General features: G+C 48.3%; 8 protein-coding genes across 8 annotated transcripts; 2 read left to right on the top strand and 6 right to left on the bottom strand.

The window, feature by feature from the left end:
- Positions 1-1,785: 1,785 nt before the first annotated feature.
- Positions 1,786-3,364, bottom strand: BU24DRAFT_495960 (Zn-dependent exopeptidase). The gene is made up of 2 exons (XM_033534165.1): positions 2,094-3,364; positions 1,786-2,024 (listed from the first exon to the last, which is right to left on the bottom strand). The coding sequence occupies exons 1-2, from the start codon at positions 3,076-3,078 to the stop codon at positions 1,819-1,821; spliced, it is 1,191 nt and encodes a 396-aa protein (XP_033379083.1). The 5' UTR covers positions 3,079-3,364; the 3' UTR covers positions 1,786-1,818.
- A 499-nt stretch (positions 3,365-3,863) lies between these two features.
- Positions 3,864-5,634, top strand: BU24DRAFT_45247 (uncharacterized protein). The gene is made up of 6 exons (XM_033531192.1): positions 3,864-4,170; positions 4,283-4,417; positions 4,480-4,794; positions 4,848-4,915; positions 4,974-5,068; positions 5,131-5,634. Exons 1-6 carry the CDS (start codon positions 4,015-4,017, stop codon positions 5,529-5,531), a joined length of 1,170 nt encoding a protein of 389 aa, XP_033379082.1. The 5' UTR covers positions 3,864-4,014; the 3' UTR covers positions 5,532-5,634.
- A 776-nt stretch (positions 5,635-6,410) lies between these two features.
- BU24DRAFT_377387 (kinase-like protein) lies at positions 6,411-7,763 on the top strand. Its single transcript, XM_033524645.1, has 2 exons — positions 6,411-7,326; positions 7,380-7,763. The coding sequence occupies exons 1-2, from the start codon at positions 6,515-6,517 to the stop codon at positions 7,438-7,440; spliced, it is 873 nt and encodes a 290-aa protein (XP_033379081.1). The 5' UTR covers positions 6,411-6,514; the 3' UTR covers positions 7,441-7,763.
- Positions 7,764-8,222: 459 nt separating this feature from the next.
- BU24DRAFT_426952 (uncharacterized protein) lies at positions 8,223-9,855 on the bottom strand. Its single transcript, XM_033529103.1, has 5 exons — positions 9,432-9,855; positions 9,342-9,378; positions 8,831-9,290; positions 8,643-8,773; positions 8,223-8,578 (listed from the first exon to the last, which is right to left on the bottom strand). Exons 1-5 carry the CDS (start codon positions 9,573-9,575, stop codon positions 8,247-8,249), a joined length of 1,104 nt encoding a protein of 367 aa, XP_033379080.1. The 5' UTR covers positions 9,576-9,855; the 3' UTR covers positions 8,223-8,246.
- A 537-nt stretch (positions 9,856-10,392) lies between these two features.
- On the bottom strand, positions 10,393-12,667 carry BU24DRAFT_426951 (benzoate 4-monooxygenase cytochrome-like protein P450). Its single transcript, XM_033529102.1, has 3 exons — positions 12,202-12,667; positions 10,995-12,101; positions 10,393-10,939 (listed from the first exon to the last, which is right to left on the bottom strand). Exons 1-3 carry the CDS (start codon positions 12,265-12,267, stop codon positions 10,610-10,612), a joined length of 1,503 nt encoding a protein of 500 aa, XP_033379079.1. The 5' UTR covers positions 12,268-12,667; the 3' UTR covers positions 10,393-10,609.
- Positions 12,668-12,877: 210 nt separating this feature from the next.
- On the bottom strand, positions 12,878-15,176 carry BU24DRAFT_426950 (phytoene dehydrogenase). The gene is made up of 3 exons (XM_033529101.1): positions 14,768-15,176; positions 14,178-14,711; positions 12,878-14,113 (listed from the first exon to the last, which is right to left on the bottom strand). The coding sequence occupies exons 1-3, from the start codon at positions 14,924-14,926 to the stop codon at positions 13,046-13,048; spliced, it is 1,761 nt and encodes a 586-aa protein (XP_033379078.1). The 5' UTR covers positions 14,927-15,176; the 3' UTR covers positions 12,878-13,045.
- A 560-nt stretch (positions 15,177-15,736) lies between these two features.
- BU24DRAFT_45163 (opsin-like protein) lies at positions 15,737-17,424 on the bottom strand. The gene is made up of 3 exons (XM_033531130.1): positions 16,887-17,424; positions 16,366-16,830; positions 15,737-16,316 (listed from the first exon to the last, which is right to left on the bottom strand). The coding sequence occupies exons 1-3, from the start codon at positions 16,930-16,932 to the stop codon at positions 15,772-15,774; spliced, it is 1,056 nt and encodes a 351-aa protein (XP_033379077.1). The 5' UTR covers positions 16,933-17,424; the 3' UTR covers positions 15,737-15,771.
- A 493-nt stretch (positions 17,425-17,917) lies between these two features.
- On the bottom strand, positions 17,918-20,054 carry BU24DRAFT_466517 (carotenoid oxygenase; the record flags this gene model as incomplete). The annotated part of the gene is made up of 2 exons (XM_033532370.1): positions 17,918-19,949; positions 20,011-20,054. 2 exons carry the CDS (start codon positions 20,052-20,054, stop codon positions 17,918-17,920), a joined length of 2,076 nt encoding a protein of 691 aa, XP_033379076.1.
- Between the last annotated feature and the right edge of the window lie 242 nt (positions 20,055-20,296).

Below are 20,296 nucleotides of genomic sequence, written 5' to 3'. Positions count from 1 at the left end.
CTCCAACGAGAACTAATCCGTAGCTCCTTTTGCAAATCATTTCAGATGAACCGTATGTTTTCTTCATCAATGGGGCGGTTAGATCGCGCACTATCACGCTGAAGATCGGTTGTTTCAAACGGGGAGGCCTCCTACTGATCTCAGTCCCTACCATGCAGTTCACAACAAAGTAACTGTTTCCGCAATTGTGCATGGATGACTTTCTATTGGTGAACAGACTCAAGCCTACTGTGCCCAAGACAATGAAGAATCCGGCTATTTCACTCAGGCAGCAGCAATATACTTTGTTTGGGGGAACTGGTGGGGTTACAGTCACGTTGCATCCAAATAGCCGGTTGTATTGCATGAAGCCCGTTTAGGTAGCAAAGGATCTGAATGGCATGTCCCGAGCAGCACTCAGATCTACCATTTCGCGCGAAACAGGATTTTCTTGTATCCACTAACGAAAGGCCTCATCTGATATTTCTCACAGTTACTCGTTGCCAAGTGCAATATCCATTGCTGACATCAAGGTTTCACCAGGGGCGTTCTTGGAGCCTGGACATTCGGACCTTTTTCCTCATCCAAAATGGACTGGGTCCGACGAGGCTGAATATATATTGTCAAACGTCGTTTCCTGCCTCTACATTGGTTACCAAGCAATTTGTGGTCACATAAGCTTCCCAGCCTCCTTCCTAAACCTGCACTACAGAGCTGAAACTCGCAGGTTATTCTCGTCTACATTGCCTGTTGTAGAAAGGCAGGCAAGTCATGTCTCTACATTGAGGATACAAGATGTCTCGGTATTCTGAAAGACATGTATGTCTTCCGTTTGGTTGTAGAGAGTGTAGGGGTCATTTGGGGGACTCGCACTACCCTCGCTGCCTTGCCATGAGGACATCATTTGATTTGTAGGGCTGTAGGAAGACGCGAGTGAATTGCGTTACTGCGATCGAACTTTTCTCAATGTTGTTCAACTGCAGATGAATTTCGGTTCGCGAATTGCAAGTACAGAAATACTGTTAATATTGCAGCACCGGGCACCGTAGCTCTCGAATGCGAAAGATGGTTTCCAACTGGTCCGCCGGAGAGAAAGTGAATGTTGCTTGCAGGTGAGCCAAGGTTATGGATAAAGCATGAGCTGAAAGTATCAATATACAAGTTCTATTTACAGGAGTTCCCCATTACGCGGAATAATGCGTGACAATATCGATGGCATTGAGTGTCTCCAGTGAAAACCTGGACCAGCTTGAAGAGACATCGACATCGCTCAAGGGTCGACCAACCTATCTTGCTGAGATGCCCCCCCTTCACGAAGCCCACTGCGCAGTAAGTAACCCTTGCAACGAAGGATATCCCTTCACCTCTGGAGTATCCGCATCGCAACGGAAATACCTTCGCGGAATCTTGGACGTGAATGTCGGCCTCATGACGACAAATGATCAAGACTTCAGGCCATGTGATCATTAGTAGCCCTGCGGAGAGATTCGACCAGCTAGAAATGAATCTAAAAGCGAATAAACAGGCATACCACTGCTGAGAGGATTTCCACGAGGCGGCCATGTGCCGTGTAGACCCAAAAATATCCATCTTCACATGAGATAAAGTATTCCTAAATGAAGCGTGATGCCATAAACGAATGGGGAAAATGGGACAAATTGCATGCATTGGCGGAGTCAAGGATGTTTGATGTGTCAAGTAAAAGTTACCTGGTTTATCAAATACTGGAAGAAAGGCATCGTGAATTGCTTCTATGTAATCACATCGCACGCAAGATTGAAAGTGTGAGGTTGCAAGCAGAATATACTAGGAGAACTGCTATTTACAGAACGAGTTATTTCAGCGCCTTGTGGAGTTTTTGGGCTCGATTTCATGCAGAATGAGCTTCTTGTACCCTTCTACTGCACTCTCCAGTTCCCCCAGAGTGATGGACTCATCGGCGGTATGGGCTTTCAGAATATCCCCAGGCCCGTAGAGATAACGCGAGTGATTACCCTGCAGCCTGGGAATATCTGTACCATATGCCATCACATCAGTCTCAAATCCTGGTGGGGGTCAGTCTTTTTCTTTTCTTTTCACTCATCTATCGGAAATTTGTGGCGAAAATTACTTACCTTCTACGTCGCAGTTGGTATCAACAACTCCAAAACCGAAAGGGCACTCCATTGTGAAGGCTTCAGGATCAACACTGGTGAGAATCTCTTGCAGCCTGTCTTGAACAATGGTGTGCCCGGAATCTTGAGGTCCAATGGCGACGCGAATTGCAAGTGATGCGTTTGCTGCATCAGGAATGACATTGGCCGCGATCCCGCCCGCCATCAAGCCCACATTGATGGTAGTGTTGCCATACAGCTCGCTCTTGCCAAGATCAGTGTCGATCGCCTTCAGCAGACCCCGCATGAGTACTTCGTTGGCGCTCTTGCCGGACTCAGGATACCCACTGTGACCCGATAAGCCCTTGACCTTGATGTTACAGGCCAAGGCTCCCTTGTGACCGCATGCCAAAGTGCTGTTCGTAGGCTCCCCAAAGATAGCAACACTTGGCTGGGTGCCTCGCTCCGCCATGACGGCGGAGAAGTAGAGCATGCCATCGCCATTGACCTCCTCACCGACAACAAAGACGAGCATCACATCGTCCCCGGTGATGGAACCAGCAGACAGGAGCTCCAGCACTGCCAGTGTCTGTGCTGCCACAGCGCCCTTTGCATCAGAGGTTCCACGGCCTGCGATAACGGTTTCGGCCGTGGGTGGGTCGGGCCCCGAGCGTGAATAGTTAAAGTATGGAGGCACAACATCTATGTGTGTCGTCACAATGATACGAGAATAGTTGGAGGTGCGCGGCTGCGGCCAGGCAAGCACATTGAATCGCTCTGATGACGGCAAGAACTGCCGCTCGGTGGCAAGACCTTGCTCAGAGAGGTAGTCAATCAGAAAGTTCCCGACCTCAGCCTCGCCCCCATATATTGAGGGAATCTCGACGATCGATTGGTGGAGAGAAAGCAGCCTGTCACGGTATGACGGGGCCGTTTCTGCGTGCACCGCGAGTGGTTGAAAGATACACAAGGGAAGCAGCAAGGCCGATATGGCTGCCTGTTTCATTTTGTGTAACTAATTATTGGCCTGAAAAGAGGACGAAACAATGCGCGTTCCCGAGTTATGGGTAGCAGATAACGATTGTATTTCGGTAGAATGCTATCCTGGATGATTTATGTGAGGGGTGAGTGGGAAGAGAAGAGAATTGGCTCCTTGATTGTTTGCTTAAGTATTCCGACGCAGCCAAGCAAATCACCCTCGTCAACTATGCGCTTCATCTCGATGCATCTGGTAGAGCATAGGATTTCATAGAAATGGTCCGTATGCATGGTGTAGCATTTGTGAGTTCGTGTAGTTACCATTGTAGCCTCGTATAGTTCCCCGAAGTGCATGGATCGTCGTTGAAGGACATGCACGGTCCATCTAAGACACGTTGCTGGTCAAAATTATGGGGCCGTCCCGTTCCCGAATTGTCTAGTTCCCGCGATCAGCCCCACAGTGACCACACACCTGACGACCGCTATTCGACAACTATGGAGTACCAACCATCAATTTCAACAAGACTGTGTACCCCGTAGATATGCGAAGAGAAAGAAAGGGGAACATTCCTTGACGTGCGATTTCATGGACGGACAATTCATGCACTGCCTGTTCTTGCCCGCATCATCGTTCTCTCCTAGCCATCATTTTACTGGCTGAAGAACAAATGCGAAGTACGTGAGATTACCTTGAAGAGGAGATTGATTAACCCGCTTAACGGAATGGCGCTCAGCCCCGAGTTTGTCCTACCCCAAGACTACTTGCTCCCAACCTCGTTCAACAGAGAATGGCTGCGCTTGCCCTCAAAGGCATCTGGAAATTTACCGATGAGACGGGAGTGCTGGACAAGGTGCTCTTCGGACTGCGACCCGTCCATTAGTACGACATATCGCATATTTCAGAAATAGTGGAGAAAGTCCGATTTCTCGCGACGCTGCAGCTGTTTTTGCAAGCTACCTCGCCATGGCTCCTATCTACTACGAGACGGGTGGACACCTGATTGCCGCCAGCATCTCTTTAGCGGTGGTAAACGTAATTGCGGTAGCGACAAAATTCTGGGTCCGGCTCAGGTTCAAACAGCCTCTGTTGGCCGACGACTGGCTCTTGGTGCCTGCAACAGTATGTATTCATACTTCTTCGTCCCCTTACTAGGCCATTATAGTCTTCATCGGCGTCAATGTCACTGCTGTTAGCCGTCATGGCAATATTAGGTGGGGCTAATGAATGATAGATTTTGTCTATCGTGATCGGGTCGATGCTCAGCTATGGTGCTTCAAAGCACACCCTGGGGCGTTTGACCAGTATTCCCACTGGAGTTGAAAACCATGCGGAGTTGGAAATGGCTCGATTGATTGAAGCAAGAAAGGTACGTTACTCAAGACCCAACAAGTGGAAACATGGTCAACGATGAACTAAACTTGGGTCCAGATCCAGTACCCCTTTCTGTTCTTGCATCCACTGGCAATGGGCCTGGTCAGATGCAGCTTCCTATTCCTCTACCTACGCATCTTCTCTATCAACAGACCTCGCGTTCTAGTCATCGCGTCCATCTATGTCGTGTTAGCTTGGTCGCTGTCATTCTTCTTCGCCGAGGTGTTCCAGTGTGGGACCCACTTCCGTTCCAACTGGGGCGCAACACCAGTCTTCGCAGCACATTGTCCAAAAACGCTGATGATTTTGTTTATCAATTTCCTCACCAGCGCCATTCTTGACATCTACATCCTTATCCTGCCCATGCCATTTGTAGGTCTCACTATTAGCTTCTTCACCAGCCGTAAAACTGATGGTGTTTACAGATCTTGAAATTGAAATTGAATGTCGTAAAGAAGGTTGGTGTGATGTCAATCCTGATAGTAGGCTCATCGTGCGTCCACGATCCTTGGATGAATTCAAATTTGATTGGTTCTAATCTCACGAGATAGCACGGTTGTGGCTTCTGTACTCCGCCTTGCCATCATGGGCCCCCGCGCTCTGATCAAGCAAAACGGTCGGGCGTTGACGGTTGAGATGAGATCTGGTTCGTCCCCCTTCGTGACACGCATCTCCCTCCAGCCATGAAACTGACACGAAATGTAACAGCAAGTCTGGCATCGACAATGTACTGGGGTATGGTGGAACTTGGGACTGCCATATTCGTAGCTTGTCTCCCTACGATACAGAAACTGTTCAGACCGCAAGATGGAGCGGGACTTCTTTCCCGCCTTGGTGCGACATGGGCGTCGTCAAACCCCAAAAGTCACACCACATCTTCATCATCGCCGTCGTTTGAATCCAAGCACACGGGCAGGCCGCGGATCAACGTCGACCGTACGGTCGACATTGCGTATGACGAGACGGACAGGGACAATAGGCCAATTTTGTATGGAGTTGACAATGCCTGGACGAAATGCAGCAGGAAGAGCGAGGATACGAGCGACATTGAGTTGCAGTCAGGCCTGGCGAGGTCGGCTGTCTACGTCGAGACGAGGGCTGGATGCTGAATTGGTCTTCAGGATGTCGCACTGCTTGGGACAGGTTGTGATACGAACAAGGATACATGATGAGATTGCTAATTGGGAGTACGGAGTGTATGTCCGATAGATTCAAACGAGCAAAGTGCACACGTATCTATTCTAGACCAGGCCCATAGACAAGATGCATGGAGAGAAATTGGATGTGACAGGGGCTGAAGGGTGCCTGCGAACGGTCAAATGTCAAAAAAATGACATGTTGCCTCAGAATCGCCTCTTGAGGAGTATGTGGGGAAGACGCGGTATGCAGCTGATCTCAAAGAGAAAGTACAGAAGAAGGTGGGAGGCCTCGAGTCCCTGTATTCCTTGAGCTTCACTGGCTTTGTTTGCTTGATCTGCATTGGCGATAATCGACTCTCTACGCCAAGACGGATACACACAGTTGTAGAGGAGACTCTGCAAGGCAACTCGAATGCAATCCAGCGGAAAGAGTAACTTGGAAACGGATTTTCTGCAAGCATCCTCACCGTTCGAGCGAAATGAAGGCATTTCCAAAAATCACACCTCTGGTCCATTGCTTAGGCCATTCGACTGAGAGGTCATCCATAGTGTTCACTTCTTTTGCTTGTAGAATTGTAGTTACGATTACTGTAGATGTTTGAAGTTTGTATTCAGTCCCTCTAACCTCATCCAATTCGGAGTATTTCTTTTTGTGTGGCTTGTACGGTGTATGCGTACGGAGTAAAGCGATTGGCAGTGGTGTGGGCGGGAGCGGGAGTACTGTTTCGACGATCGTGGGGTGCGCACCCATGATCGACGCAGGGGATGACATGGACCGAAGCAAACGAATATGCGACCCGCCACGGTGTGACGCGAGAGGTTCAGCTTGGATTTTATATCTGATGAGCACTTCAGCCTCGAGTAGTCTTGCAACTCTCCATTCCAACTCCCCACTCCAACTCCCCATTTCATTTTCCCATTTCATTTTGTTCCACTTCGTTGATATTCTCACAATGAATCTCCTCGCCGACTTGAAGATGAAGCAAACGCTCATGGGGCTTGTTGCTGTTGCGACAGGCACATCTGGCGTTCTCTTCGAAATCGGGCGTGGCAGGGTCGTCAAGGTAGCTTATGACACCCCCGAGGCCACGGAGAAGCTCGTGATCGAGGAAAAGATTTATGAGCGTCTCGGGATTCATCCCTACATCACAAGGCTTGTGTATGAGTACAACAGAATGATTGTTCTCGAACAGCACGTGTGCACTATGCGCCAACATCTGGCGTACACACGCCATCTTGGAGAACGTCCCCAAAAAGACCAAGTCTTCGAATGGGCGATCTGGATCTCGCAAGCTCTCCACCACGCTCACTCCCAAAATGTCCTCCAGGTCGACATCGGTCCCCACAACGTTATGCTGACCTCTGACGCCATCCCGAAGTTGTGCGATTTCGCCGGTTCGTCTATCGATGGATCTCGACCTTCCGTCGAACCGCCGCCCCATGGAGCATATCCATACATGCGGGATGGCATGCCGTCCATTCACTCCGAGATCTTTGCACTTGGTTCTATGTTCTACGAGCTCGAGACGACACGCAAACCATACTACAAGAAGAAGCCAAATGAGATCAAAATCTTGTTCAAACGGGGAACCTTCCCTGTCACCAGAAAGCTTGTCCTAGGCGAGGTCATCCTCAAGTGCTGGAGATCCCAGTACAGGAACGTTGGCGAAATCATTCAAGATCTCGTTCGTGTTGAGGAAGAGTACATGGCGGCGGAAGCAGTGAGGGCGGAAGCAGAGCGGCGCCGAAGGGCAGCGCAGAACCAGTAAGTCAGCATCCATGAACCACCTTCCGCTATCGTATTGCTAAAACCTAAAGACGAATACGGTATTTCCTTGCTGCCCTTAATCTCTTCTATCATCAATGCCATCGCCGTTGAGCTGCGTCGTTCTGATGGGTTCCTCTCTCGACTAAGCTGCGTCGCTAAAATGGTTTTCTCTCTCGGTTGTGCCACCCATTTCATTTGTTTCAATCCCCTAATGATCGTGTAATGACTCTCATGGCTTGTACCTCTGTATGGTTAATCATGTCTCCTCCCATCTCGGTTCATCTCGTGTAATGGCTTCCATGGCTTGTCTCTCTATATGGTCAACCATGTCTCCTTCCATCTTGGTGTATCTCTGTATGGTTAAAAATTTCTCCTCCATCTCGGCCTCTCTACGTAGCGATATATGGTAATCACGCTCACCATGCACGTTTCAGACTTGAATCTATGTTTCCAGCTGCAGAGTGATCCTTCCATTGAGTCGGAAATTCGTAGAACATGGAATCAGTTTCCATGCATGAGTGACTTCTCAGTAGGGACCGGAGTTGTCACACTCGTTGCACCCGGTACCCTGACATGGAACTATGTTGTTGAACATGGATATGCGACCATAAACGGCCCTAATGGCCGTAGTCTGTTTTAGTGCAACGAGTCCGCAGCAAGACGAGATCATTGCACGCAATGTTTACTGGTTACGGATCTTCTCAGCATCGTCAGATTGTGTCGATGGGTAAGTGTGATTGCTGGTTTCGGTTTTCGAGAGCACCAACCTAGGTCGTTACTTCCGCAGCATTGGTTGATGTTCGGGCGGCCTGCCTTGGCAACATTCGCGCATCTTGACACTGCGGGACTTGAAGACCAATGAAGAGTACTATCACGAGTACACATTGAAACTACCTGTCTATCCTACAACAACGCTCCTAACGCTGAGGAGGAGAATTATCTGGTATTTCCGAAACCTCCTCCCCCTGCGACTCTACATCCGATATGTACAAACTCAAATCATCCAGCGGGTCTCGAGGCGGTCTCGAGCCAGCGTGCTGAAGCTCGTGCGAAGCGACATTCTCGAGATGAACAGGCCCCGTCACTGTATTCGACTCTGTATCATTCTTCTTCTTATCCGACCGCCTGAACCGCCACATGCGTGGCGGCGTCGTCTGCCGGCCGTCGCGACTTCTCGTGTGCTCGGTCGAGAGGCCCCCCACAGTCGGGAACGCCTTGCGGAATATGGGCTTCAGCGTCGGTAGACAACCTGCAAATCGAGAGTGTTGGTTAGCGACTGCTTGAGTGTGTGGGCTTGTGGGTGCGAAAGGTACCTGCGAAGACGGCCATGTTTACTTCCACGGCGCCCCAGGCGGTGAAGAGGGCGCTGTCGTGGGGCAGTTGCACGGTTTCTTGGTTGTATTTCCATGACTCGATGAGGACGAATACTGAGGCCACACATACGCTGAGGATTGATGTCAGTAGGTCACTTCGAGTAGTGAAAGAGTTGTTGTATTCTTACATGACCCCTGAATGGAAGATGGTCGTGACCGCAAGCTTCTTGCTCAACGAGAGGTGCATCTTCGCGACCGGGAATACTGGCAGCAAAAGTATCAATATGTCCAATATGCAGTGGCAAAGCACCGTGCTGAAGAAGAAGTTGGACACGTTGATCGTGCAATGCCCATGTATATCCTTGTCCCAGATAAAACGTATGGGAACACATTGGAATATGGTGAGGAACCATTTGACCAATGCCCATATCACGACGGCGACGTAGATTATTTGTATAGGTATTCGGATGGAGGTATGTTGGAATATCCGCCAGTAGAATGAGAGAATGGAGAGCTTCGAAAAGGCGAGCGAGATCGTGTAGAACACCTCCTCGAGCCACAGACACAGTCGCGATATCTCGCGAATATGATCGGCGGAAGGGTCACCCGGGGGAGGAAGCGTTTGACCGAGACTGTAATTCGCGGTCCCTGTGACAATTAGAATCGGAAGATATCGTGGAGTGGAATTCGGTTGCGTACAATAAACAACGTCTATACAATAAGCAAGAGCGAAAATCTGCGGAACGTTCGGTCAGCAGTGTAAGACAACTACCCCAGTGGAAAGCATACATATGCGATCACGCAAAACCAGTCATCGAACCAGTACTTCATCTTGATCATCCGCCGTGATAAGAGACGTAGGACCAGCGCCACGATCGCTGCTGGCATGGTAATGAACACGGCGGCATAGACGTTTGGCTGTAGCCCAGCCATTGTAGGCGAGCCATGCAATGCTACATTGGCGTATGCAAAAGCGAAAGACGTCAGAAGGGTAGAAACGAGTCAATTGAAAGTCGTGATGTGTGATGTAATAACAAGGCACGACACGAGGGAGGTTCGAAAATAATGGACAAGGTATGGGGAAGAACCAGGGTAACGGAATCATGGAGGCATCAAGTGGGTATGGTAACTCGTATACAGTAGACTGGACTGCGTCCATTCATCTGGGAGTCTATCCGTAGCTTCGGCGATATCTTTCATCTTTGAAGGCAATTGGCACAGTGGGATTGGATCGAACTTCGAGAACCAAGGTAGATCCCAAGCTGGGCGACGCTACCCCGCCACGAGTGGCTTCCCGGTTCCGGCTTCCATTGGCCCATCTCGACTTTATCACCCCACATCCCACCAGCTGGGCGCGCGAATGGATCGGGAGCAGACCCGCGCCAAAGCTGATGATACGAGTACGAGTAGCTGACCTTGGATTGTGAGGATGATGATGAGCCAGTGATTGAATTACGGGAACACACGTTGTATCTCACGGAAAGGCTCCAGTTAAATGATAATGATAATGATATGCTGTCTCATGGCAGATTAGATCGTTTGCGTGGTACTTTGTCATTTGGCGTGAACGCTGAAATGACTCCTATACAACGCTTTCATTGAAGCTATCGAGCAGAGCTTATTTTGCTTATTTCCGTGGCTTGCTCATTAGATAGCCTGTCACCCACCTGCCATGACTTTATTGCTTTTGAGATACCCCTTAGATAATTCAAAATTTAAAAAACAAACATCAAAGTAAAATATAGCCTTGCTCAGAAACACTATGAGGGGAATGGGTTGGGTGCAGATTTCGTGCAGCAATTTATTCGTTAGAATATTAGAGACCTTTATTGTTAGATTTTGGATGAAATAGAAAAAATTAAGAAAGCCCCAACGAACACTATTCTAACCTTCCTGCTATGTTTTATAACACGAGGCAGTAAAAAGTCTATGTTAAGGAGACAGGTACATACAGAAGAATCACACTGCTATAAGCACTCCTCCCTCGGCCTCAGTTCGATATCCAACTTCTTCTTCTCCCAGAATATAAATGTTCTCTGATCCCCAAAATCACCCGGAGGTACAGTAGCTTTGATGTCGAATGCGTACAATATGCGTGCAAGTGTTATGCGCATTTCGGCCCACGCGAGCTTCTGACCTACACACTTGTGGCGCCCGAGAAGAAACGGCTCAAAAGACGCGATTTTGTCGTTCGGGTAAGGGGAGGATGGAAGGAAACGTTCAGGTATGAAAGAGTCAGGATTGGTGAAATTTGTTGCCGAGCGGAAGGTCGGAAATTGATTAACAGCCAAATAAGTCTACCCTTATCAGCATATGGTTTAATGAAAGGATCTCGAGGGGGGATGTGCTCACATTTCCAGGAACCCACTTTCCGGCTATCATTTCCCCTTCTTTAGGTGTGACCCGTGGTTGGCCAACTGCAGCTGGAGGACCTAACCTGATGCCTTCTTCGATAACAGCTGTCAAATAATCCAAGTGTGATAGATTCGCTATTTTGATATCCTCTTCGGTAGCGAAGGCATCTCGTATCTCCTTTTGCACTCTTTCCATTCTTTCAGGATTCTTGAGCAGTTGCATAAATATCGAAACCATGGCCGTGGCTGTAGTCTCTGATCCAGCGAAGATAAGCACAGTCATATTCGCTTCAACCTCGTCCATTGGTATCTTGACCTCGCCCTTCTCTTCATTATAAGCCATGATCGAACCGACAAAATCTTGGCTCTTGGCTTTGTGCTCCATGGCAAGTCGTTGCATCAGCTTCTCATGCACAAGCTGTTTGTGATATTGCATCTTCTCCAACACCTTCGCGGGGATCACATACTTCATCAACTTGTCAAGCGGCCTGAAGTAATTGATTGATGCCATCATAGCAATACCCTTGCCGAAGCTACACGAGATTTCCACCCAAGGGTGCGCGTAGCCTTGCTTTACACTTCCAAAGGACTCACCAAACGAAAGTGCGCCGGAGATATCGAACGCGAGGAAGTTGAGCCAGTCTGAAATGTTCACAATAATGCGACCTTGGTTCTTAATAGCGTCCTGCTTGAAATTCTGGATCATGGTATCGACAAGTGATTCCAGGATAGGAGCGTGCTCGATGACTGCATGTTCCGTGAATGCTCCCATCAGTGCTCTTCTGTTTCGCACATGTGTGGCCTCATCGGTGCTGACGATGCTGAGTGGATGGGTTGCTTCTTCTTGCCCTGCCCAGATTCGGTTCTTGAAAATATTGCGGTTGCCGTATATATCTTTCCAGGCACGGGCATCGGTGTATGAGAGTTCATCCGGAGCAATGCGAACTACAGGACCATATCGATCATGCAGATCTCGGAGATGGCGATGGAAATTTCCAGATTGCATAGAACATGTCCAAGTCAGTCGAGTTGCTGCCCATAATCGGGGACCTGGATAATGGCGCAATGGGTGTAGGTAAAGGTTGTATAATACTTTTACTACAATCTGAAATCTTGTTAGCTCTCGCATTGCTATGCATGAAGATCTGCATTTCGAATATGAGCTAGCAGACAATAATACATTGATAAGGTTGGAACAAACTTACTCCCGTGACGAGAATGATGCTGCAAAAAGCGGCATAGTCCAATATAATCGTGAAGACATGTAACATTGTGTGTAAATTTTGTGAAATCGATTGTCTGAATTCGCGGAGCGGAATGGCATTTTCAAAAGCTGATATATTGTAGCTGTTGGATCGCCGAATCGGGCTGTGTGGCCTCCATGGGATCTCGGTCTCTCGTTTCGTTACGTGCGGCGAGCCACTGAGCGTAGATCCTGTGGCCGCCTCCACTTTTCTTCATGGCCTCACTGCTGATAATCTAGAACGATAGAAGTTAACGATGCTCATCGAGTCTCTTTTAATTCTCTTTGATCTCGCGCCTATGATTTCCTACAGCCTCGATCGCAAGTCCAATCCATTGACGCACAATGTTACGATCGCATTGTCCGACTCTTTGCATAGGTCTTTATGAGATTGCTTACCACAAACTCATTTGACGTTCTTGTGCATATACCCGGCATCCCACGAACTCATTTTGGGTGGAGAGACCAGTCTTCCGACCCTCACATACACGCATTAAATCCTTGCACAACCCCGGGCCTGTTAGGCGCCCAAATTCATGATGTCATGACCGTAGTAATGGTGGAATGGGTTAACAGTCACAGTCACTGCTGTTGTGAACAAAGGAGGCAGATTCCGAGTATGTAGGGATAAGGTAGTAATTGGCTTGAGTTTTCTTTAATGCGCATCAGCGCTGCGCAATTACCCGTGAGATTTCGTCCTCTTACACCAAGGGAGAAATACGTTGACCACGTTGCTCCGCTCTAGTGGAAATTATACTGAATAGATGTCCAGATTTCTAAGATTAATTGAAGCCTTCCGATGCAACCTATCGCCAATCTCCCATGAATCTCCCTGTTCCCTGCTTCCAGTCCACCCGGGCCGCAATGGGACCAAAAATGCTCAGTAGTAAACCTATCAGCAGCACAAACCCCATATGGATCCAACTCAACAAAGGAATGAATTGTACGCGATCAAGAGCGGCGATCTCCCCCGACTTTGGTTCTTTTCTTCTTCTTTGCTCTTCCTTAGCCCAGTCTGTTCTCAACGAGCGATCGGACAAGACTTGTTCGGCTACCAACTTCGCGCCAGCTAGTACAATGGGTACACCAGTCCCAGGGTGCGTGCTGGCGCCTACGAAATACAGAGATTTGATGTTTGGATGTTTCGTTTTGGGTCGAAAGGAAAGGACGTTGAAGAATGAGTGAGAGAGACCGAGAATTGCTCCTCGATCGAGATTGAATCTGTCTCTCCAGGTAGGAGGTGTATTTATGGATTGATGAACAATGTGAGGGGCGAGTGAGATGTTGAGACGCGATTCGATAGTCGCTAGTATAGTCTTTCGTGCTGTTGCAACCATGGAATCCCAATTTTGGGTTGTACCAGAGGTGTTTGATTTACCTTTATGCAATTCGGTCATAGAATCGAGTAGATGGCCGACGGGCACAAGGACAACCAAGGTGTCGCAACCTTCAGGTGCAGCAGTTGGATCTACGCGCGAGGGTACGTTGACATAGAAACTCGGTTCGTTGGGGATCAAGTGTTTCTTGAAGATGCTATCGAAACTCTCTCTGTAGTTCTCGGCGAGGAAGATATTGTGCGCGGAAAGCTCCGTGAATCTTCTGTCAAGGCCCCAATAAAAAGATATACTAGAGCAAGAGGCCTCTCGTTTGGATAATCGTTTCGAGTAGGATGTCGAGGGCAAGAGATTTGTGTATGAATATACAAGATCAGCATTGCAGATAACGACGTCTGCTTCAAGAACTTCATTAGTGCCCTCGAGAATGACGCCTTTAGCTCGCGTTCCGTCTTCGGATAGTAGAATCTGAGAGATTCCAGTTTTAAGGCGATACTTCACGCCCAAGCGCTTGCCGACGTTCACCAAGCCCTCGACGACCTACAAAGATCAGCACCGAACGGCATTGTGCATAGCAGCTATCTAGCTATCGAGTACAACATACCTTGTGGAAACCGCCAATTGGATACCAAATACCCTCAGCCAATTCTGTATATTGGAGCAAGGAATAGGTTCCTGGAGCATCAAAGGGACTCATCCCCATGTACATACTAGCAAAAGTAAAGACGCGCCTCAGCCTTTCCGTCCAAAAGTACTTGCTCGCCCGGCCATAGATACTTTCAAATGGATGCAACTGCAGGACATGCCGCAAAAAGCTTGGTCTTGTCATGCTCAATAGGGAATAGAAATTTTTCTTCAAAACATGCGTTACGGAATGCTCGTAATGGCGATGAGCTTCCTGCAGAAACGAGAGGTAGCGCTCGAAGCCATCTTTGCCCTCAAAACGTTCGATTTCGGACTTCATGATGGCAAGATCGGTCGATAAGGCGAAAGATGTGTTGTCGTGAAAGTGGATGTTGTAATTGGGCTCACATTTGACGAGCTTGATGCCTTCATCCTCCATTGTAGTTCCAAGCTCACGGAAGGTTTCATGGAAAAGATGAGGCAGTAACAAGAGACTCGGCCCTTGATCGAATCGCTGTGCAGCTTGTCAGAGAACTCCCATCATGTCAAAAATATGCAATGTGAGCATACGTATCCATCTTCGTGTATTAGCGAGCACCGTCCTCCCGTGAAGTCATTCTTCTCGATCACGGTAACTTCGCATCCTGACTTTCGTAATCGAGCTGCGGTAGCGACACCACCAACACCAGCGCCGACTATAATAACGCTTGGTTTACGTATCCTACCCATCTCGAAAAGGTGAAACTGAATATCACGGGATGCGGTTGACAAAGTATTGTTTATTTCGCAGACGCGTAGGCGCCAAGTTGTTGACAGATAAAGTCATGACGTCTTGTCCATTCCCACCAAGGATCGGGGTGATTGCACTGAAATACCGATGTAAGGACTCAACACAAAATACCAGATGCACACCGCGCTTAGGACAGTGATGTAGAACGAAAGATAAGGGCAATGTAAGTTTTTTTAATCCACCAAGGTCTTGAATATTATTATTACTTGTTATGGCGGCGAGAAATGAGCAAGCTTAGAGAGGTAACGATCGACCCCAAGTTCGATTGGAGTCTTGGTCTAGCCGAATTCGGAAAACCATTCCTCTGCTTGTATATGGTGCTCGTACTCGTATGCTGTGGGTATTATATTATTTATGACTCTAACGAGCTTTCACAGATCCTCCCGTCCAACATCAATGACGCCTCGTTCTAACCTTGTTGATTTCATCGAGATTACATAGATGTGTTCCTGAAACGGTTCCACGATTCACTGTATCTTAGGATTTGTTTGTCATCACTTAGCAAATGTAAAGTAGGTCCGTATTAATACTTTGCTAAAAAGAAAACATGTCAATACAGGCGTGCAATTCCTTCCGACTTTCTGATCATATATCATCAGAGACGTACATGTATCCAACATACGATGAATTACCATTTCGAATAGTAAGTAGCGCAATATCTTTCCTCCGTCCATTACTGCCCTCTCCGCCTTATGTTCTGATTCATTCTGCCTGAGCTACGCATTGATTATCTCTTCAAGCATTCTTCTCCTCGCATTTTGGTAAATGGCTGATATGGAATTGGCTAGACTGTAGTATTCGCAACCTGCGCTGGTGGAGCACCAGTACCAGTCGTGACTGTACCAGGCGCGGTATGATAGCCAGAAGTAACGCCGGTGGTAGGCTCAGGATGTTCAGTGGCGTGAACACCATTAGTTACGCTGTTTGTAGTACCAGGAGCTGCATGGACACCATTGGTATGGCCATTCGTAGCTCCGTGCTTTTCATGCAGTCCCTGGGTTCCACCACGGTAACTTGGGTCATCCTCATAATCGCGAATGGCCAATCCTAATCGAGCGGGATCAATGTTCCTGTGTCCCCAGATCAAGAGGGCACCAAAGACGGGTTTTGCAAGGAAGTCAAGGATGCCGTAAAACACGGCCTCGGAGTCGGGGGCGATGATGTTTCCTCCCTCACAGACTCCCCATGCGATTGGGTAGAGGGTCCAGAGGAGAGCAGTCAAAGAGCCACAGTAGAAAAATACCCTGCGGACATCGTCGCCAAGTATGGAGGAGTGACGGCGGGCTTCCCAAACAAGCTGATAGAGGATGTAGAATAGCGCAGCGCAACCTATGGCGACTGTTAATATATCGACGTACACCATTCAAAGCAGACATACCGAACGTAAAGTAACCCCACTTGTAGGAAGAGCGGACCAGTGCGCCGATAAGACCAGTAACAATCATGACTTCGTCAATCAAAATGACCCATAAGATTGTTGGCCACGGCATACCGGCTGTAAGAAGTAAATCCATTAGAAGTAGGGGAGTCGTGATGAACCAGTCGATATATCGAACATAGAAGATCTCACGATAGAGCCCACGGACTTTAGGATTAGAACGACGAAACTCAACGGCAATAGGAGTGAAGCCAAGGTTAGAGCCCATTGTAAAGTAAGCGATGGCAGCGACGAGCACAATAGCAGCAGTAATGTAATGGAAAATACGGTCGCGACGATGTTTCGTGAACGCTAGACCAATGAAAGCCATAGCCGCGACAGTCATAATAGCACAAATGGCAAAATAAAAGTCCGATCCACGACGGGTGATGGCAATTTCGGCAAGTCTTCCGTTGACGAAATTGTCTATCACAATATGTGAGCACTCCTATCTGTTGACAATGAGCGTAACGGCAACTCACTGTTGATTCGCACTGCATCGTTCCTCCGTGCCTCGATTGAGTCCATTGTGTCTGGCCTATGGTTGCAGAATATGTCGAAGGAGTTGAGAGTAATCTGAAGCGTAGCACATGCCACATGGAACCCTTGGGTGCAACCAGTTTATGTAGGGCGCTTCCAAATAGTAAAATGGATGACGCACGTGTCTATGCTCGAATATCCTTCCATCGCAGATACACCCATAATCATACCTCGTAATAAAGTCACCGCGAGCTATGGGATGCATCATGTGAGCATGTCATCTACACGTAAATTCATCAACTTTACTCGAAAACGGTGCCGGGACGTTCCGGTCTAGATCGAAACTCATGAGAGCATCTTGATGAGGATTGGTGCATTTGAGGGCTGGTGATATGCTACCTCCTTCTGGTAGATATCTATGATGTAAATGTAGGGATAGCTCTTTGTCCCGGGATTGATTCTATCCAGTAGTCTCCCGCGCTAGCGCTTGATGTTGCTCTTCCTCAATCCACTTGATGTGAATGGTGAGTCTTGCCACCAATTAGACGGTAGAGTGAATGAGAGATGTCAGATCAAGCCTTTCTGAGCGGGGCCAGCGAGGTGGGAGGGGAGTTAAAATATACGTCGAATGTACTTGTCAGTCTAGACTACCCCGTCTATTCCAACTGTAAACAGGCATCGCTTTGGTAAAATAACATCTGAATATCATGTCGGATGCCAAAATAGAAAGTTTGGCAGCAGAGTACGGAGAATGAATTCGTACCCTGGCAGGTCTGCACATGTTGTGGATACAGCCATGCTAATGTGTGCCTACGCAGTAGAAATCGCACGCCCCTTACGGTTGGTAAAATGTCGTAAACCGCAATTCTCCGGGTGTATGCGCTTTGATTCTAATATGGATTGAGTGCGTTATCCTCTAATATAATCTTGGGTATATTGCTACTTTCTCATCTGTGAGGCTTAGATAGTAGACGTTAAGAAATCTCAGCGCGATGTCATGATCACACCCGCCAAGTCAAGTTGATTCTAATATCTATCCTGACGCTGCGATCATCGTACCCTTTATTTTAGACCACAATGTTTTTGGTTTGTCAACAGGCATAGTCCTTGTCAGCTCGACGGGTCTCTGTAAACGAATTTGATCTTCCGTGAACCAATTGCCGTGCAGCCCGTACGGAACCCGCTGTGGTAAAGATATTCTTGCGATGATATCTTGCATATTCTTGGCGTCGATAATCCACAGCTCGGAAACTGCTCCCTCGGGGCATTCCCCAAATCGATTCAATTGAGCTTCGTTGAAGGCGTAAAACAAAAGGTAGCCATCATCTTCAGATTCAGGCTTGTCACGGGAGACAAACCGCGCTTCCTGTGCGTACCACCCATCAGGCATACGAAATGCTTTGATTGGATCTTGATCTTCGGCACTTGAAAAGATCTGTGATATGCTGCGCGTATCCACGCATCCCGTCACAGGTTCTGGCCGTCTATTTTGAGCTCGTGTTAGAAGTGTCAAGACATCCATCTTCACCAGGACATCAATTTTTGTAGCTTTTCCGAGAGCAGCACCGAAGGACTCGTGGGATGTACTGCAGCCGTAGATGTATTTCGCAGCCGACATATCAACGGCTGGGTTCAGAGTGGGGAATTCAAAAGGTATTGACGAAAGCGCATACTGGTGGGTCACCGTCGGAATTGGGGAGTCGAGAGAGAACCGATAGTAGTAGAGACGACACTGCTCTTCGTCGTCACTTGAAATTGGCGGATCTTTGCATGGGGGCGTTGCATCGTAGGCAACCTTGGCATGCCGTTGCTCAGACAAGAGCGGCTCGAGCTCGCCGAGCTTCTCAGTATTGTCGATATCATCGTCAAGGTCATACTTCGCAAAGAAGGACATGCGGGGGCGCTTCGTTACTACTTCTTTGCGGTGAGGATGCGGAGGAGGTGTGAGATTGCCAGCACTGAAGACGAGGGATGCGGACGTAAGACGACAGGTCAATAGATTTACGGCCGCCGTGTTGCCATGCGCATCATTTTCGTCCCAGGTGTTCGCCGTATGAAAAATACAACATCCGTCTGTTTCGAACCACTTCACCTTTTCCGGTTGTCGGCGAGGGAAAACACCAAAACGAGCAGGGCTGTTTGGTTCAAAGCAGACCACAGGATGATTCCGAAGCAGGTTGAATGGGGTTAGAGTCAGAGGAAGATCGAGAATGACAGTGTTGTTGCGGGATACTCCAAAATCGTGCATCATCTTGCCACCCGAACACCCGGGAACGGGAGCATTCAGTAAATTTGGAAGAGGAGTTCCGGGTTTCCTTTCCCGTGGGATCACCGAATAGTGTACATATGGAGCCACAAATGTGCAGTGGAAAAGTAACATTTCCCCTGTGCATGGGTCAACCTTTGGGTGGCCTGTGGTCCATTCTTTCATGAAACTGAGGACTCCTTTTCCACCAAACCTGGCATCTTGTTCATCAGTGCCTTGAGACAACACTTCCTCTCCCTCTGCCTGTTTTCCGTCGTACCAGCCGACAGTTTCAAGGCCGGGAAGCCTCACACGCATCGGAGGCCCGCTTTCGCATGTAGCTAAAGCACGTCCATCGTGATATATTATTCCGGTGTTGGCGACGCTGATTCTTTTGATGGCCTGCTGCGAGCCGGGTAGGTGGGATAATAGTACAAGGAAGATGCTTCGAAAGATGCGTATTAATATTACGATTAGACTTGCAATTGGACTGACGAGCGTTGCAATACTGGGAAGTATGGGTGTTCGTAAATTCGTATTCTCGAAACTCGAAAGACAGACGTCGGTCAATATGTACTGATTGACAAAGTGTGGTGTGACGCGGTTCGATCCAGAAGATGACCGTTTGAAGAGTACTCCAGCAAGCATTCCATCGCCATCAAACCAGTGGGCATCTCTCCCGAGATCCGAATTGGAGACCGGATTACCACCGTTGCGAACATACTGTCCGCCCAAGAGCTCCGAGGGTATGGACCCAATGTACGAGCATGGTGTTGATTGAAAGGTATCCGTGACAGGAGCAAAGTTTCCAGTGAGGTATCTTGGAGGAAGTTAGTATGATATTTACTTACAGAACATCAGCCCATAAAGTAGTAACATACGGATGTTCAGACTTTCGCTTCCTTTTCCCTACAATGGTGGACATCGCAACTGACGCCTCCCTGATAAGTGGGTGTACAGACGAAGTGAATAAGCCCGAATGTATAGGTGGGCGCCCCTGTCTAAGTCTCGTGTGAAACCCGTACTGCAGTAGTGGAGGAGGGAGTGATCGCAGTAAGATTGATCTCTCGAGTCTCATTATTGTCCATTCGGTCCAAGCACATGCATTTCCAGGACTGACGTGAACGGCACCTCATCCTACAAGGGTCTAGAAGCTTGTTCGGCAGG

Source organism: Aaosphaeria arxii (genome assembly GCF_010015735.1).
Source record: "Aaosphaeria arxii CBS 175.79 unplaced genomic scaffold BU24scaffold_10, whole genome shotgun sequence".
NCBI lineage: Eukaryota > Fungi > Ascomycota > Dothideomycetes > Pleosporales > Aaosphaeria > Aaosphaeria arxii.
Note: the sequence above shows the minus strand (reverse complement) of the source record. Positions and strands in the feature narration are given on the sequence as shown.